At 43.0% G+C, this 18,800-nt stretch overlaps 1 protein-coding gene across 4 annotated transcripts in view; it reads right to left on the bottom strand.

Annotated features, from left to right (window-relative positions):
* The window catches only part of KLHL5 (kelch like family member 5), a 76,413-nt gene that overhangs the window by 2,510 nt on the left and 55,103 nt on the right, over positions 1-18,800 (bottom strand). For all 4 annotated transcript variants that reach the window (XM_051842461.2, XM_051842462.2, XM_051842460.2 and 1 more), the window contains 4 exons: positions 17,934-18,158; positions 14,540-14,702; positions 7,040-7,252; positions 899-1,070 (listed from right to left, as the gene is read on the bottom strand). In XM_051842461.2, the coding sequence (XP_051698421.1) occupies positions 899-1,070; positions 7,040-7,252; positions 14,540-14,702; positions 17,934-18,158 (773 nt within the window). The remainder of the gene's footprint in view (positions 1-898; positions 1,071-7,039; positions 7,253-14,539; positions 14,703-17,933; positions 18,159-18,800) is intronic.

The following is an 18,800-nucleotide window of genomic DNA, read 5'->3' as shown; positions in this document are numbered from 1 at the left end:
AAGCCCTCCCAACAACTACTTTGCTTTTTCTCTTTGATTTCCTTTACTACTCACTGCCTATCCCAAGGGACACTTAATACCAACCGCTTATGTTGTAGGCACACACAGATCTTATCTACTCAAGTTAAATTCCATGACAGTGGGAATTCTCACAAATTGTTTTCTTCACAATAATTTTATTGCTCCTCATATATATATATATATATATATATATATATATATATATATATATATAAAACTTGGCTTAGTAAAACATTTATTGAATGTCTTTTATGTACCAGATATTGGATTGGGTGTTACAAGTACTGAAGTCCTGATTCTGTTCTTTTTGACAACAGAAGTGAAGATCTCAAAAGATCATTCTCAGAACTAGTAGGTCCTCCCATAAATAGACAGGTTCAAATGGTTTCTGATCAGCTTTGCCAGGTCAGCTTTCTTACTTGCTAATATAATTTGGGGCTTCCATATTGATTGGGTTATGACCAGAAATTTAATCATCTACAAAATGCCAGTGGCTGGAGTATTCAAATACTAATTGCTCATGTATGGCCAAGTTCAAAATTTTCTGATGATTGTTTTTATCATATTCCTCAGTCTCCCATCTTTGCTGTAGCCCTCCTGTGATCCTGTAAGCTCTGTCAATACTAGACCATTTCATCACCAAATGTTGGCAGATCAATGGAGTTTTCTGACTAGTAACCTACAATTCAAAGCTAACTTCAGATTTTAATTATGTTATAAAATTAACACTGCCTCTTGTTTTCTCACATTTGATTAGGAAGTGACTGGCTTATTTATGATATACACTCAATACTACACAAAAGCGACAGGATTTGTTTCATCGAAAGAACTGTTTTAACAGACAGCAAGTGCGATGATGAGAAGTGAAATGCCGTACCTGGGTCCACTCATTTGTCTGGGGGTCGTAAGCCTCTACTGTATTAAGGTAAGTCTGTCCATCATAGCCGCCGACAGCGTACAGCTTGTCACCAAGTAGGCAGACCCCCACCGCGTCTCTGCTGATGCTCATGGAGGCCACCGCAGTCCACATGTCAGTTTTGGGATCATATCTGAAAGAAAAGTTTACAACTGACATTGTTGTCTTGATAATTAATGTAAAAAAAGTCACTTTCCAGGTCTGGCCTCTTACTATCTGCTATGGAAATAAAATGTTTGTCCAAACTTCAGAGAAAATATCAGTATTTTTCGTAAAAACGTACAGGATTAGAGATTCATTTAGCAATGGTTATCTTTTTTTTTTTTTTTTTTTTTTTTTTGGCAGGCAGAGTGGACAGTGAGAGACAGAGAGAAAGGTCTTCCTTTTCCATTCGTTCACCCCTCAATGGCCGCTGCGGCTGGCGCACCACGCTGATCCAAAGCCAGGAGCCAGTTGCTTCTCCTGGTCTCCCATGCGGGTGCAGGGCCCAAGCACTTGGGCCATCCTCCACTGCACTCCCTGGCCACAGCAGAGAGCTGGCCTGGAAGAGGGGCAACTGGGACAGAATCCGGCGCCCCGACCAGGACTAGAACCCGGGGTGCCGGCGCTGCAGGCGGAGGATTAGCCTAGTGAGCCGCGGCACCGGCCGTAATGGTTATCATTTAAAAGGAGTTAACATAAATACTGAAAATTTCAGTAGATTGCCTACTGGAAGTGGAGAAATCAGTACCTGAAGCTGTGTCTAAGAGGGCACACAGCATCAGTCACTGTCGCTGGCCACTGTTGGGCCTTTTTGTTCCTGGGGTGAAGTGTCTCAACTAGACCTGAGCAGAGTCACCATGGTAACATGACCTGTGCGGCTCCTGCTGTCTCGCCGTCAGTGCCGGGTCTCTGTAGCAATGCTACACAGAGCCCATAATTTCTGACTTAAAGCATATAAAGATTTATGTATTCCTTTTGTGAATTGTAACAACTAATAAGCATAGTCTGAACTGTGTTTTCCCCAATACAGGTGACATGCAGGTATAATATTCCTGCTTTCTCAAAAAACTACTAAGTTTGCATATTTTACAGAAAGTCCTCGTTACCACTGACAAACCTTGATTTTACTTTGTATCATTTATTAAATATATCACACCAATATTTTAAAAATCTGATGATCTCTACTCTTATGAGTGGCCATTAACTTCCATTCCTCTTTCAGATTCAGAGTCCTACAACAGTCTGAAGATGGTGGCTGAGTAACCCTCCCCCAATCCTCTCCCCACAGGGTGTGGACATGCCAGCTTTAACAACTAATTGTTCACGCACCAATCTGCCTTCACAAGAATTGTGGAAGCCAGGTGCAAGGCCACAGTGCTTGGTTTCAGTACCACAGTAAGAAAGGACATATCAAGGAGGCCCTGAAGAAAGAGAGGGACAAATCTCCTTGCTCAACTCCATGCAGCACAGCATGGAGAGACACCAGGCTTTGTAGCAGGCCACCACTGGAATCCAGTGCTGGACGCAGCCCCATGGCCCCTGCCCCCAGGAATGGGGCACGAAGGTAAGCATAGGATGAGACACTGCAGAGCCAGGAGAGCCATGATGGCCTCAGAAAGGAAGGGAACTATAGACATACCTTCTGCTCTCTCTCTTTTTTTTTTTTTTTTTTTGACAGGCAGAGTGGACAGTGAGAGAGAGACAGAGAGACAGAGAGAAAGGTCTTCCTTTTGCCATTGGTTCACCCTCCAATGGCCTCCGCGGCCGGCGCTGTGGCCGGCGCACCACGCTGATCCGATGGCAGGAGCCAGGTGCTTCTCCTGGTCTCCCATGGGGTGCAGGGCCCAAGCACTTGGGCCATCCTCCACTGCACTCCCGGGCCACAGCAGAGAGCTGGCCTGGAAGAGGGTCTGCTCTCTTTCAAGATTAACCCTGAACCAAGAGGTACTTTACTTGGGGAAACAGGGGAAGCAGGAGGCACCAGGCAGTCCCCACTCACAGTGCAGACACCTGAGACATTCACTACTGGAGAAGCCGTGGACCCTTATGGGCCCCGAGCTTAGATTAGGGCACTGCTGGGTACCACACTACCCCACTGCCTGGGAGAAAGCGCAGCTCTGGCTGCACCCTCCCGTGCACAGCCATCGTGAGACAGTGCCTACTGAGTGCTGGGAAGCAGCTGCTGCTAGCAGCTCTATGGTCACAGCCAGGAGGCCCTGAGCAACCCTCCTCTGGCTCTGGGAAGATCCTGGGCAGCACACAGACTGCAGCTTGGCCTGCAGAGCCCCCCACCCCGAAACAGTCGGGTGGCCCCGCTCTCCTGCTGCCCCAGAAGGAGCGGGGTGACCCTACCCGTGTACTTTTGGCTCCATACAGCAACCAGCCCCCCAGCCCTGAGCGGCTTGGCCCTCAAAGCCCAGGGAAGTAGATGGGCAGACCTGCCTACACACGCACGAGCCCAGGAAGCACTTGAGCAGCTGTACCGAGTGGCTCACCTGTTGAGTTCCCTGGGAAGCAATTGGGTGGCCGTGCCCATCCTCCTATGGCTCTAAGAAGCTGCTGAGCAGCCTGTCCTGAGAGAAGGGGAGAAGCACATACTTGGTCTTGCCCTTGGCCCCAGGAAGCAGCTTGGCAGAGCCTTGTGGGCAGGCTGGACCCTGGAAGCACTGTGATGTGACCTGAATGGCCTTCAGATACTGACAAGCAACCTGCCTTGCTACGACGCACATTGTGCTGCATCTACCTGGGCCTAAAGGGGTGGCCCCACACACATACAATCAGAAGACACTAGGGGAGCCCCACACCTGCAGCGAGGCACCATTCACAGGGCTGCCAGTGAACTTGCACCCCGACTGGTGGTGCGGTTCCACAACCCCTGGAGCCTAAGTCACTAAGACACCTGCAGATATCCCCAGTGCTGTGATGCTGAAGAAGCTATATGGACACTACCCTAATGCACCTACCTGAAGCCAAAGCCAGCACAGCACGTCCAACCACCATCCTAGGACACATCACCAGCAGAAAGTCTTTTGCTACAAAAGCCACTGTATAAAATTAGTAGAATTAACTGACCCACCAGATGCACAAAAACCGAGAGGCATGAGAAGCATGAAAAAACAAGTTAAGGTGGTGGCGCCACCAGAACACGGTAACTCTAGCAAAAGCCCACAAGGAAGTGGAAATCAGCAAATTGCTAACAAAGAATTCCAAAGAATAATTTTAAGAAACTTAATGAAATAGTTTAATACAGACAATTCAATGACATTGGGAGGAAAATTCATGATATGAATGAGAAATTCAGCAAAGAGATACAGATCATAAAAAAAGAACTAATTAGAAATCTTGGTGCTAAAGAACTCAAATGAAATTTTAAAAACAATAGTTGATAGCCTATTGGGTATGCAAAAGAAAGAAAGTCTTTTGAAATAACCCAGATTTAAAAAGTTGAAAAGAATGAAGGGAGATTCAAGACTTTTGGGACACCATTAAGCATGCAAATAACTGCTTTATTCTATGAGAGAATTATGCTGAAAATTTTGCAAATTTGGGGAGATGTGGACATTCAACTCCAGGAAGCTCAAAAGGACCCCAACCAAATCCTCTGAGGTATATTACGGTCAAAAACAGAAGACAGTTATAAAAACAGCAAGAAGTGTCAGGTCCTGTATAAGGGAATTCCCCCTCCCACTAGAAACTGGCAGATTGATCAGCTGAAACCTTGTAGGCCAGGAGAGAATGGGATGAAATATTCAAAATCGTCAAAGTAAAACGCTGTCAACCCAGAAATGAAAGATAAATCAGAACTTTCCCTGACAAGCAAAAACTGAAGGCATTCCTTACCACCAGACTGGCCCTACAAGAAACGCTTAAGAGAGTCCTAAATGAGAACTGAAACAAAGGTAACCAACAACAGGAAAACACACAGAAGTACAAATCTCAACAGCAAAGCAGATTACACAAGAGAACGACAAGAAAAATGAATTCTTCCTATTTAGTTTTACTTTCCTCTGGTTTTGATTTGCTACATATTTAGTGAAGGGTTTTTTCCACCTGTATTAGGATTACAGTTGTATAATTTTTTTCTTATATGCTGGTCTCTTAAAATGACGTGGAAGGTGATCTTTCTCTGTTTTCAGGAAGAATATATTACTGGGCTGTTGTTTCTGCTTTAAATGTCTAGTAGAATTCACTAGTAAAACTGTTTAGATTTTTCATTATTTTTGGGGAAGATGAAAGCATGAAATTAATTTTTAAAGGTATATGGGGCTATTCAAAAAAATTTTTTTGGCATGTCAGTTTTCTCAATTTGTTTCTGAAGAAATATGTGCATTCCATTTGTGGCCAAAAAGCAAATACTCGCCTGTGTTTATTGCTGCACTATTCATACTAATTAAGACACAGAATCAGGCCGGCGCCATGGCTCAATAGGCTAATCCTCTGCCTGCGGTGCCAGCACCCCGGGTTCTAGTCCCGGTCGGGGCGCCGGATTCTGTCCCTGCTTGCTCCTCTGTCCAGCTCTCTGCTGTGGCTCGGGAGTGTAGTGGAGGATGGCCCAAGTGCTTGGGCCCTGCACCCTCATGGGAGACCAGGAAGCATGGAAGACCATGGAAGCACCTGGCTTCGGATCAGTGCAGTGTGCTGGCCGCAGTGGCCATTGAGGGGTGAACCAACGGAAAAAAGGAAGACCTTTCTCCCTCTCTCTCTCACTGTCCACTCTGCCTGTCCAAAAAAAAAAAAAGACACAGAATCAACCCATGTGTCATCAACCAATGGATGGATAAATAAAATTTGGCATACATACTTAATGAATACTATTCAACCTTATAAAAGGTTGAAATCCTGTCATTTGTGACAGTGTGGATGAACCCAGAGGACATTACGTTAGGTTGAGATAACCCAGGCACAGAAAGACAAATACCACACGATCTCCTTCATTAGTGAACTCTAAGAAAGTTGATTACATTCAAGTTGAGGGTAGAATGCTGGTTACCAGTGGGTATAGAAAGAGGGTTGATGGTGAGGGAACTCGGGAGAGATCAGTAGATGGGTAAAATGTCAGATTTGGGGAACAAATTCTGGTGTTCCACTGCTTAGTAGAGAGACTACAGTTAATAGCAATATATTTTTCAAAACAGCCAGGAGAGGATTTTTAACGTCCTCACCACAAAGAAATGATAAATATTTGAGGTTGTGGATATACTAATTACTCTAATTTGATCATTAGACAAGGTCTAATGCATAGAAACAACACCTTGTATCCTATAAATACATATATACAATTAAATGTCAATCAAAAATAAATAGCATTTGAAACTAAAAGAATGTTTTAAACCTTGAGACAAACATAAATTAGAAAATAGGAAAAATGATTTCTGTATAATACAGGATTCAGAAAGTGAATTAAGAAAAATAAACTAAAAAAGCTAGTTTTATGTTTTTGGAAACATTAAAAAAATAAAAAATCCTTAATGAGGCTTCAAGACTGGACATGATCTGCCCCATCTCTAGCCCCTCCTTCCTGCATTGGGGTGCACATACAAGCGTCTCTTGATTCTGCCTCAAAAATCCACTCGATTCTCCCTATTCCCCGAACTCAACTGACTGTAGTAGATAGGACCTTGACCTCTCATTCCAATCTTTCACTGCTGATAGGCTCTCTACCCAGCCTCATACTCTGAGCTTTGTAAAGTCACTTTGGATGATTTGTTTAAGCTTTTAAGCTTAATAACTGGTATTCTACTTTATTATTATATATTACCTCATTTTGTATCAGGAATGTCCCTATCCTTTTCACTTTTTATTTAGCTCTAAGATTAATTAAGCTCCTTTTCTTACTAGGTGCAGTGTCCAATACATAAGAGGTACACAATAAATGCTTGACATATGATTTAATTAATAAATGATGCCATCCATTCTAAGGTAAAGCTTAAGTAGGCAGTAATATGATGAGAGGAGAATATGAGTAGGCAGTTGGGAGAGATGAGGGAAGGTCAGAGCAGAGATCCAAGGTGTACAGCACTTCTAGATGAGTGTCTTGCGTGTGGTGGACGTTATTCATTGTCTGAACTATCAGAGACTTAAACGTTCATTTGTTCCTAGTTTTCTGTCACCAGAAGTTACCTCTCCACACAGTCTGAGAGCCTGGAAGTCAAGTTGGATGCAGGAGCATCATGTCCTCCAATGGCATACAGCAGTCCATTCCAAGTCGTTACTCCTACGCCACCTCTCCGTTTTGACATTTGTGCACACAGTGTCCATTTATTAGTATGAGGATCAAAACATTCTACTGATTTGAGACAAGAACTTCCATCACGACCACCAACTGCATAAAGTCTGTGAGAAGAACAAATGAAATGATAAATAAGAAATAGTGTTATGCTCAAGACAAAAAGGCTACTCTGGCATTTCATTGAGTTGAAAGTGTCATCAATTGTAAGATACACTGCAAATTTATACACCATTAAAAAATAAAGTGCTGGGTGTTCTGCATAGTGGTGAAGGCACTGATTGGGACGCCCACATCACACATCAGAGGGCCTGGGTCTGAGTCCTGACTCCACTGCCAACTGCAGTTTCCTGCCCGTTCACACCTGGGAGGCAGCAGAGATGTCTCAAGTACTCAGGTTTCTGCCGCTCACCCGAGGAACCCAGACTGAGTTACTGGCTCATGCCTGCAGCCTGGCCCAGCCGTGGCTGATGAAGCCATTTGGAGAGTGACCCACGGATGGGAGATCTCTTTGTCTCTCTCTTGCTCTTTCAAATTATTTTTGAAAGAAGATATGTTGGCCGGCGCCGCGGCTCACTAGGCTAATCCTCCGCCTAGCGGCGCCGGCACACCGGGTTCTAGTCCCGGTCGGGGCGCCGGATTCTGTCCCGGTTGCCCCTCTTCCAGGCCAGCTCTCTACTGTGGCCAGGGAGTGCAGTGGAGGATGGCCCAAGTGCTTGGGCCCTGCACCCCATGGGAGACCAGGATAAGCACCTGGCTCCTGGCTCCTGCCATCGGATCAGCGCGGTGCGCCGGCCGCAGCGCGCCGGCCGCGGCGGCCATTGGAGGGTGAACCAACGGCAAAGGAAGACCTTTCTCTCTGTCTCTCTCTCTCTCACTGTCCACTCTGCCTGTAAAAAAAAAAAAAAAAAAAAAAAAAAAAAAAAAAAAAAAGATATGCTAACAATTAAATGACACAAGTATAGATCCTGTATTACTCTGTATTCCTGAAAAAGAAAACAAATGGCACTTGAAGGCAATGACAACTATCTCACAGCTGCCATCTGTTTCACGAGTCACCACTGAGTGTAAGATGCAGTTTTAGAGATGCTAAAATGTGGGTCTTAGAATAGATAAAGTAAAATCACGGTATATTTATACCTAACACTGTTTTTAAACAACTAAGGTATCACCTGGTTATGAAGGAAAGAAACTGGCCTTCTCCGAGCACCGACCACAGGGGAGGCACTTTACAGTGCATGTCCTCATCATCACCACCATCATCAAGTACCTGGAAGCCATACTACAAGAAACAGAGGCCTCTGGAAATTGAGACTGGTACAGAGGTGGCCCAGGGAGAAGCAGACTCGGGACACACAGCTCTACAGTCAACAATCATCTGGGATATAATTGTATAGTGAAATAGGAGAGAGAATGTATGGCATCAAACAATGGCCTATAGATGTTTACTATTTATGAACAAAGATCCTCTGTTAATTTAAGCAGAAAAGGGTAAATTACCTAAAATAAGTATGGTATATGAATGACTTAAATGTCTGGTAGATCAGTTTAATTATAAATCAATGTATTACACTAATTTAAAACAACCTTTTAGTCTGAACTTAAAGTATATGTAAACTATTTTAAATATCTGAGCACAATATTTTTTATTAAGCACAAAATCTTGTACTTTTTATTCGTTTGGAAACCTCTTTATATATTTTCCATTTTTTTTAAAAAACTATTATTTTTGTCAGATAGAGTCAGACAGTGAGAGAGAGACAGAGAGAAAGGTCTTCCTTTTTCCGTTGGTTCACCCCCCAAATGGCCACTACGGCCAGAGCTATGGCGATCCGAAGCCAGGAGCCAGGTGCTTCTTCCTGGTCTCCCATGTGGGTGCAGGGGCCCAAACACTTGGGCCATCCTTCCACTGCCTTCCCTGGCCACAGCAGAGAGCTGGACTGGAAGAAGAGCAACCGGGACTAGAACCGGCGCCCATATGGGAGGCCAGTGCCGCAGGCAGAGGATTAACCAAGTGAGCCACGGTGCCAGCCCCTGTTTTCAACTTTTTTAAGAGTAAATTCATTTCATTGCTTATACAAAAGGTCACACATTTTGAATTTATGGATGCCTCTGTTAATATTTAATTTATTCTTAAATAATATTTGAACTATAACAAATTTATGGCCATTTAAACTCAGGTATTTATATTTGGGCAAGTACATATATTTTAAGGATAGACTTGATAATTAAAGTATGCCACTGTACCACTCAAACTAAGATGACTATCTTTAATAGCTACAGCAATATCTTGTTCTAAACTTAACCTATATTCATAGTTTATAAGTAGAAATTTATTTGAAACCAATCTGTTAGGAATTTTTATGTTAATAACTACTTGGCTGGCGCTGCGGCTCACTAGGCTAATCCTCTGCCTGCGGCACCGGCACCCCAGGTTCTAGTCCCGGTTGCCCCTCTTCCAGTCCAGCTCTCTGCTGTGGCCCAGCAGGGCAGTGAAGGACGGCCCAGGTTCTTGGGCCCTGCACCTGCATGGGAGACCAGGGGAAGCACCTGGCTCCTGGCTTCGGATCGGCACAGCACAGCGGCCATTTGGAGGGTGAACCAATGGAAAAAGGGAGACCTTTCTGTCTCTCACTGTCTAACTCTGCCTGTCAAAAAAACCCAACCAACCAAACAAACAAAAAACTACTGTGGGGCCGGCGCCGTGGCTCACTAGGCTAATCCTCCACCTAGCGGCGCCGGCACACCGGGTTCTAGTCCCGGTCGGGGCGCCGGATTCTGTCCCGGTTGCCCCTCTTCCAGGCCAGCTCTCTGCTGTGGCCAGGGAGTGCAGTGGAGGATGGCCCAGGTGCTTGGGTCCTGCACCCCATGGGAGACCAGGAAAAGCACCTGGCTCCTGGCTCCTGCCATCGGATCAGCGCGGTGCGCCGGCCGCGGTGGCCATTGGAGGGTGAACCAACGGCAAAGGAAGACCTTTCTCTCTGTCTCTCTCTCTCACTGTCCACTCTGCCTGTCAAAAAAAAAAAAAAAAAAAAAAAAAAAAAAAAAAAAAAACTACTGTGGGGTTAGCATTGTGGCATAGTAGGTGAGGCCGCCAGCCCCTATGGGTGCTAGTTCAAGTCCTGGCTGATCCACTTTAGATCCAGTTCCCTGCTAATGTGCATGGGAAAGCAGCAGAAGATAGCTCAAGTACTGGGACCCCTGCACCCACATAGGAAACCCGGATGAAACTCCATTGCGGCCACCTAGGGAGTGAACCAATGGCTGGAAGATCTGTCTCTCCCTCCCTCTCTGCCTTTCAAATACATAAATTAAAAAAAAAAGACTTGTGTTACTGTTCTTACTATGAAACTATTTTCATCTTCAATATTTGGTAGTTTCATAAATATGGATTACAGAGTATGAGAAGGCATCAACAATTAGACTATTGATTATTTAAAATAATTCACACAAGGACAAGTGTGTGTAGGTGCACACACACACAGATTCATGATCCTTACTGTGAAAGATGGTACAGCACAGTAATTGAGAACATGAACTCAAACCAGACTCTAGTTTTGAATGTAGTCAAATTATTTAACCTCCAGCTGCCTGAATCTCATCATCTGTAAGTCCTTATGCACAGAATTATTAATAATTAAAGTACTTCAAACAGTGCTTAGCATGTGATAAATAAGGAGAAAAATTATGTCTCCATTTGTTTTCTCTTGGCAAACAGCATTTATCCTGAATATTAAGGGTTAAAACGTATTGGCAACACTCCCTGAAGAATCATTATGTTCAAAGAATAGGATTCTGTGGAGCAACTAGGGGAGGGGTGTTGCACAAATGCTTTGCTTGAAATTCAAAATTTAAAAGTATTTTAATTCTTCAGAATATCACCTGGCTCAATTAAATGTTAAACTTAGGACTCATTTGTCATCCCCATGACAGTATTTATTCAGAAATATCATGTCAACTGTGATAGTGTTGAACTATGTAAAATAAGATTTAGGTCTTGCCTGACTTTTCCAATTATGATCAAGAATGCTAATAGTTGGCTGACAATGTTTGAGATTCAACTTAGAAAAAAAGTTTCCTACCCTCTCAAACTAAAGCAATTTAACTGAACAGTCTCCTGGGATTCCAATTACATTGTTCTCATAGTTAAAGTAACTATTCCCATTTCAGCCTCTTCTCTGTCAGTCAGGATTTTCTTCATACTGGACAACCAAAGCAATGCCTGGAAATAAGCTGGCTATTCTTTAAAACAAACTTATTCTTCTACATTGACTTTTGCAAGTAAATGTTATTGCCCTGAACTTATAACAGATTCAGAATAGGCTTAGATTAAGCTTGAATTTCCATTTGCCATAGAAACTGAGGTTTTTATAAGACTTCTTTTAAAAGAGAAATTCTGCTATTAAAAGTATTTGCCAGCCAGTGGCTTCAGGATAGCCTGAGCCAAGTGTAAGTCTAAATAAAGCTGCTTTCTGTCAAATATGGTAGAACAGAAATTTTTATCTCTTTGAACATTTTGAGAAGGGAATGTAACTCAAAACACAGAAAATGTTCTTCCCTAAAAAGTGTTTTGCTTTCAGGAAACACTGTCCAATAAGTTAAAACAACAAAAACAGTAGTTAATTTTGGCTCTTTAGTTTATAGATTAAAAAAACCTGAGGCACTGAGAAATAATTTGTTCTGAATCATAGAACAATAGTAGCAAAAAGATACATAATTAATGTTTTTTCAAACAACTACAAATTGTTTTCAACTAACAAGATAATTTCTGTTTATTCCAGATTCTATAGCTATACTGTCTTTTCAAAGTCAAATTCCTTTTTTTTTTTTTAAGTTTTTTTAGTAAGATTTATTTTTATTTGAAAGGCACAGTTACAGAGAAAAAGGGAGCGATAGGGAGAACAAGAGAGACAGAAAGATCTTCCATCTACTAGTTCACTTCCCAAATGGCCACAATGGCCAGGGCTGGTCCAGATCAAAGCCAGGAGCTTCTTCTGGGTCTCTCATATGGGTGCAGGTACCCAAGCACTTGGGTCATCCTCCACTGCTTCTCCAGGCACATTACCAGGAAGCTCGATCAGAAGTGGAGCAGCAGGACTCAAACCAGCACCCACATGGGATGCTGGGCATTACAGGTAGTGGCTTTACCCGCCATGCCACAACGCCAGCCCCCAAAGTCAAATTTCTTAATAGCAGATTAGAGATCCTTAGCTTCTGATATGATCAGGCTCTCTCAGATTTATATTCAACTAATTACTCTTTAGGTAAATGAAAGACGGATACTTCTCGTTAGAGGACCAGAAAAGAAAGAACATTTCTGGCCGGCGCCGCGGCTCACTAGGCTAATCCTCCGCCTAGCGGCGCCGGCACACCGGGTTCTAGTCCCGGTCGGGGCGCCGGATTCTGTCCCGGTTGTCCCTCTTCCAGGCCAGCCCTCTGCTGTGGCCCGGGAGTGCAGTGGAGGATGGCCCAGGTGCTTGGGCCCTGCACCCCATGGGAGACCAGGAAAAGCACCTGGCTCCTGGCTCCTGCCATCGGATCAGCGTGGTGCACCGGCCGCAGCGCGCCGGCCACGGCGGCCATTGGAGGGTGAACCAACGGCAAAGGAAGACCTTTCTCTCTGTCTCTCTCTCTCACTGTCCACTCTGCCTGTCAAAAAAAAAAAAAAAAAAAAAAGAACATTTCTATGCCTAGGTGTCCGGCAAAGTCTTCCAGGCGTAGCAATGAGGTCTTTCGGGCTCTAGAGTAGGTCTGGAAACCAGGTTTCAGAGAAGGCCGTTATTCTTGTCATCCAAGAAAGAAGGACTCAGAAATATGCCACTGAACAGAAAGCAGTCCAGGGAACCAACCCAGAGTGTAAGCTGAAGGGCCCTCACTGAGATGACTGTATTTAGATTCTTGATGGCCAACCCTTCTATCCGTTAGAAAGATGCCTGGTAATGAATTTGGGCCTTATTTCTCTAGCTAAAACAAATGAGAAGAGGGGTATGAAGAGCAGATCCACTATGGAGTGCTCTCCATTCATCTCATCATTTGCAGCAGTGCTGAGAAAACCACCAAAATGATGGCCTAATAGGTGCTGAGGAAACAAGATCAAAAGATTATTTTAAATTACTACTATTTTCTTCACAATCACCAATAATGATTTTAGAAACTGTTAATTAAGTCTGTTTAAACCTATGATGATGCCTTCCTCTTTCTGGAAGTGATGATAATGCATTTTAGGTGGGAAAAGCTATGCAATATGCAAGGTAAAAACCACAGAGGGCTTCATTCTATGGAAGAAGGTGCTGAAGAGACATATGTAAGTCTCTGGGTAACCAGGAGTGGCTGTGTTGGCTCTAAATCTGCTTATTTAGAGCAGAAAAGCAAGACAGCACCTTGTTCTAAACCCCTTCTAGCTTTCACCAGTTTACCAAAATAAGAAAGGAAAGTGAAAGTAAAGATAAATCAGAAAAGATAGCTTTAGGGAAACACTAAGCAGACAATTACTACTTAAAAGGAGAGAGAGACCCACACAAAACATCTGCTGGTCTGCTCCCAGTGCCTGCACGGGACCAGAACTCAATCCAGGTCTCCCACATAGACAGTCTACTTGAGCCAACTACTCAGCCATCACCTGTTGCCTCTCAGGGACTGCACTAGCCAAAAGCTTAAATCGAGAAAGCTAGGACTTGAATCTAGGTACTCTGACATGGGACACAGGCATCCAGAGTGGCATATAAACTGCTGCACCATACTCTATCCCCCAGATCCTTTTAAAGGCATATCTACCAGACTTACTGTACAATTTATTGACATTGAATATATAAAATTTCTTTACTCAGAATGATAATTAGAAATATATAGTTGTCTGCACACTGGAATAATAGCTGAAGCTTTAACATTGAGTTATTTTATTTAGGACTATTATGAAAAGAGACTGGGGCTGGCGCTGTGGCATAGCGGGTAAAGCCACCGCTTGCAGTGCCGGCATCCCATATGGGCGCTGGTTTGAGTCCCGGCTGCTCCACTTCCGATCCTGCTCTCTGCTATGGCCTGGGAAAGCAGTAGAGAATAGCCCAAGTCCTTGAGCTCCTGGACCCATGTGGGAGACCCGGAAGAAGCTCCTGGCTCCTGGCTTCGAATAGGTGCAATTTTGGCCGTTGCGGCCAATTGGAGAATGAACCAGCGGATGGAAGACCTCTCTTTCTCTCTCTCTGCCTCTCCTTCTCTCTCTGTGTAACTCTGATTTTCAAACAAACAAACAAACAAAAAAACAAAGAAGAGACAATTGTAGAAGTTGCTTTGACTTACTTTTCAAGGATTTCTCTGTGTATATTTAAGCTGGAACCCATATAACTTAATAATTTTGTTGCATTGAGTTTTGAAAGGAATTAAAAGCATTTCCTTACTTTCCACTCAGTACTGCCACACCTACTGTGCTCCTGGGGGTGGACATAGCGGCAACAAAATTCCACTGGCGAGCCTGAGGGTCCCATCTTTCCACTGTGTTCAGATAGCTCCAGCCATCATGCCCTCCTACTGCATACATGGGACCTTCTAATACAGCCACACCTGCAAAGAGATGGGAAAGAAGTAATGACTAAAGATTTGTTTCTAAGTCTAACGACACTCTCCTGTAGCTCAGACACACCACGCATACCTCAGAACCTTTGCTCACGTTCTTCCCTCTGCCTCAGCCTTACCGCCCGGGGTAGCTCCACGTCTGGCTTCCTAAGTTTATTCGGTGTCTGCTCTAATGTCTTCTTAACAGAGAGGTCTTCTACCCTTTTATTTTGAGCTAATTTTTTCCTTATTAGCACTCATCAACACCTGAATTATATTTTATGCCTATTTCCTGATTAAAATATAAAGCCTATGAAATCACAGCCCTATCTGTTATGTTCTATTTGAGTGCCTGGCACTTTGTAGAAAAATGGGTATTTGTTGGATAACAAATTAATGTGGCTCAGCTCCACAGTGATAAATCATTCTGATAAACTGAAGCATCATATCTAACTACAGTAAAATCTCACATACTTGAATTGAGAGAAATGAATAAAAATGCTTTTTAAAATATATCCAAATGCTTCAAAAATGTTTTAAACAGTGGCAATGTATGCATCTGGTACAGTTTTAAAAATAACTTTCCACTGTTGTGTATCAATACACAGCTTCAAAAACTTTTAAGACCAGAACTACAGTGCTATTTCAATCCCACCCATCTCCTACCCACTAGGAAGAGCAGTGAGAAAGCCAAATAACTATATCATTGCTTGGTTAAGTTTGCCTCTATAACCAAAAGTTACTGTACTTTATATTTGATTTAAAATATATTATTTGAAGACCAAGAAAACCTTTGCAATATAAGTGTTTATTTGTAAAATCGTGGCAAAATAAAAAACATGCACTACTCAGGCATGACCCAAGCCAACATAATTCCACTCATTTGTTATAGTATATAACATGCTTTACCACTTCTGACTGTTGGAGACTATGTACACACACGTATACATCGCCAATTTCACATAAGTCTGATTTTTAGTATATATTATATATATACATGTTATTAAACGAAAGACTAGAAGAAAACTTAAAGGGTCCATCTAGTCTAACCCCTTAAAAAATGACTGATAAGAAATTTTAGCAGCAGAAGCCTGTTTTCAATGAGCTTTTCATACAGTTCCCGTGTATGGAAAGAGAAAAGGAGAGTTTCTTAAATAAAAGCTAATTTTATAAGGTCAGATTTATTTAGTATCAGGTAAATTTGTAAGAACAAGACTGTTTTGGATGAAAAACTTAAATTAGGGCTTACAGAAGACAGAATGATCGGATCATTTTCCTTTGAACCTGCTGCAGTTCAGTGAGGTCCTCTGTGTGGCACAGAAGTCATGATGGCATTCCACGCATAACCCGAGGTGTCCAGAACACAGTGAGATCGTGAGAAACCACATATTTACTATGTAACAATTTACCCTAAATTAGAATTAAGCTTTCTTCTCCACCATTGGCTAGGAGGAAGTATGCAAATAAATCACACTGCTGACCATGGATATGAGTCAACCCGAATTTATATCATATGCATGCCTAAGCTATATCTTCTAGTTCTGTGCATATGTAATAGTTGATTTTATGTACTCAAGAGTAATGTTTTAATAGGGTTCTTTTTAAAATTTCATATAGCTGATTTTAAACTCCTTCTCTTGGTATCATACCCTAAACTCTTTTTAAGATTCCTTTCATTGAGACCTGATTACAATTAGTAGAATCTTTGATCTTTTCTGTACTCACCTCTGTGTCAGTGTTCCTCCTCAGGCAGTTTTCACTACTGGGTACGGCTTTGGAGGTCAGTCTCTGCACTGGTGCTCAGTATTCATAAACTGAGTACAGCATAAAGTGTGCTAAATTCAGCTATGCCTTTACTGCTTCTCATCCATCTTTAATTCACTTTCTATGATGACCTATCCAAATTCTTTATAGCTACTACCTTAAACCTTTTTAACTGATAAATCGATAATATAGCCACAAACGCTTCCTTCTTTGAATTCGTGCCTTTTTTTGCCATGTGACTCTGCTCCTGCTCCCAAAAACATGAGCCTCTTTTTCTCCATTCAGTCTGGGCCTGCCCACGTGACTTGTTTTGGCCAATGAGACATCACAAAGATCCTACAAGCAGAAGCTTTAAAGTGTATATTTGGGGGCTTGCTTCTCTTTGCTGCTTCTAAAACCACAGGACTGCCTCCATGTGAACCAAGTCTGGGCTAGCCTGCTGACTTGTGTGAAGCAAGTCTGGGCTAGCCTGCTGACTGATCTGAGGCAAGCAGCCTAAGGCCTCTATAACCCAGGCCAACAGCCTACTCCCACTTGACACGTGAGGCCTGCCCAGATCAGCCAGCCTGCCAGCACACCTCAGACTCATGAAAGCCCAGCAGTGGTCATCCAAGGCAGCTCAGAAAAGCCTCCTAGCTGACTAACAGGTCCATGAGCTAAATAGACAACAGTTATGTAAGCCTCTAAGCTTTGGAGCTGTTCGCCATGCAGCAAAAACTGAGTGATGCAAATACATTTCATACTGATCTCTACCTCCTTCTTTCTCATCACACAACACTTCCTCCTGTTTCACTGAGAAAAGAGAAGTCCCTGAATTCCCTTCCCTGCATCTCAGAATGAGCTATCGATTCCTTGAGGGCAAACACAGTGTCTTGTTCATCTTTGCCCACAAAACAAAGAGAATGGCAATAGTACATGCTGATCAGTGTCTGTTCAGTGAATTATTAAATGAAAGAATAAAAAGTCTACATTCACATTCTGTGTGCCCTCTCAAAAGTCTGGTATTTTCTTGTGGCCATTTGGGGAGTGAACCAGCAGATGGAAGACCTCTCTCTGCCTCTGCCTCTGTAACTCTGCCTGTCAAATACATTTTTTTAAAAAAGGGATATATATGAAAAAATAATAATGCTAAGGATTGAACAATAAGCATCTTAATCAGAGTTAGGTAATGCTAATTGTCAACACAGAACACATCTGTTAAGAGGCAGATGTCAAGCCATCATGCTACCCTGAAATCCTTAGATATCCATAGGTATGCAGGTTTACACTTGTGCTAGTCGCTGCCACAGTTACAGATCTGCCTGTTTTCTCTAGTCTGCTTCTCAGATAGCAGGGAGTAGTGACAGAATGCTGGGTGACTAAGCATTGCTGACTCAGCTGCCATACTCGTTGTCTTCTGCCTGGTACAGAATGTGAAAATGCTGTGGATCCTAATAACATACTCTATTAGGAGTGAATCCTCATTGTCCTACTTACCAAGTCCATGTCTGTGTGTAGACATAGGCGGCATTACGCTCCAAGTTTTGGTCTTGGGATTGTAGCACTCTACGGTATTCAAAGTCTTCAATCCATCTCGCCCTCCGACCACATATAGTTTGTCATCTAACACCGCAACGCCAAACTGCAGCCTCCTCCCATTCATATTCGCTACAGGAGTCCACATGTTTGTACGGAGATCATACTTTTCAATGCTTGTTGCTCCTTAATAGTAACATACAGAAGTTATGTAAATAAAAATCCAATGATCGACTATTTTAGGAAATCATTACCTATAAAAGTTTAATGGTATTAGACTGAGAGACAGTACAGTATTATCTACTTTGGGCAATTAATATCAGAATTTCCTTCTCATGCTTAGGGAGTTTTCCACTGTATGTCTTTGTATGGAGGGGAGGCAAGATCCAATTTCCCAGACAACTGAAAAGACAGATATTGGTTCTCCTTGCTCCCGGAAGTCTGGGGCCCAGGACTGACCTAAAGCCGGTCAACTGGATTTCTGCACTTAGAATTTAAAAGTTAAACCAGGTATTAAGAAGCAGGGGCTGTGGAAGTAAATCCTGCTCATTTTTTTTCTTTTTTTTCTTTTTCTGGTCAGCAAGGTAGCAAGGTTTAATGGGGTGGAACATCCGTCAAAATAGATGGGCACCTCTACACAGAATCTGAAAGCCTGGTTTACATTTAGACTGGCTTTTTAACAGAATGAGGGCGTTTTTCTGGCTGCTTCTCCTCCCCCTCCCCCTTCTTCTGGAAAGGATTTGCTGAATATGGATCAGGTACATTCCTCCGTGGCGTCACTGCTCAGTGCTGTCAGACTGGGCGGCCCTCCCGGCAGAGCAAAGTCCC

The sequence above is a fragment of the Oryctolagus cuniculus genome, chromosome 2, assembly GCF_964237555.1.
Source record: "Oryctolagus cuniculus chromosome 2, mOryCun1.1, whole genome shotgun sequence".
Taxonomy (NCBI): Eukaryota; Metazoa; Chordata; class Mammalia; order Lagomorpha; family Leporidae; genus Oryctolagus; species Oryctolagus cuniculus.
This window is presented reverse-complemented; position numbering and strand designations above follow the sequence as displayed.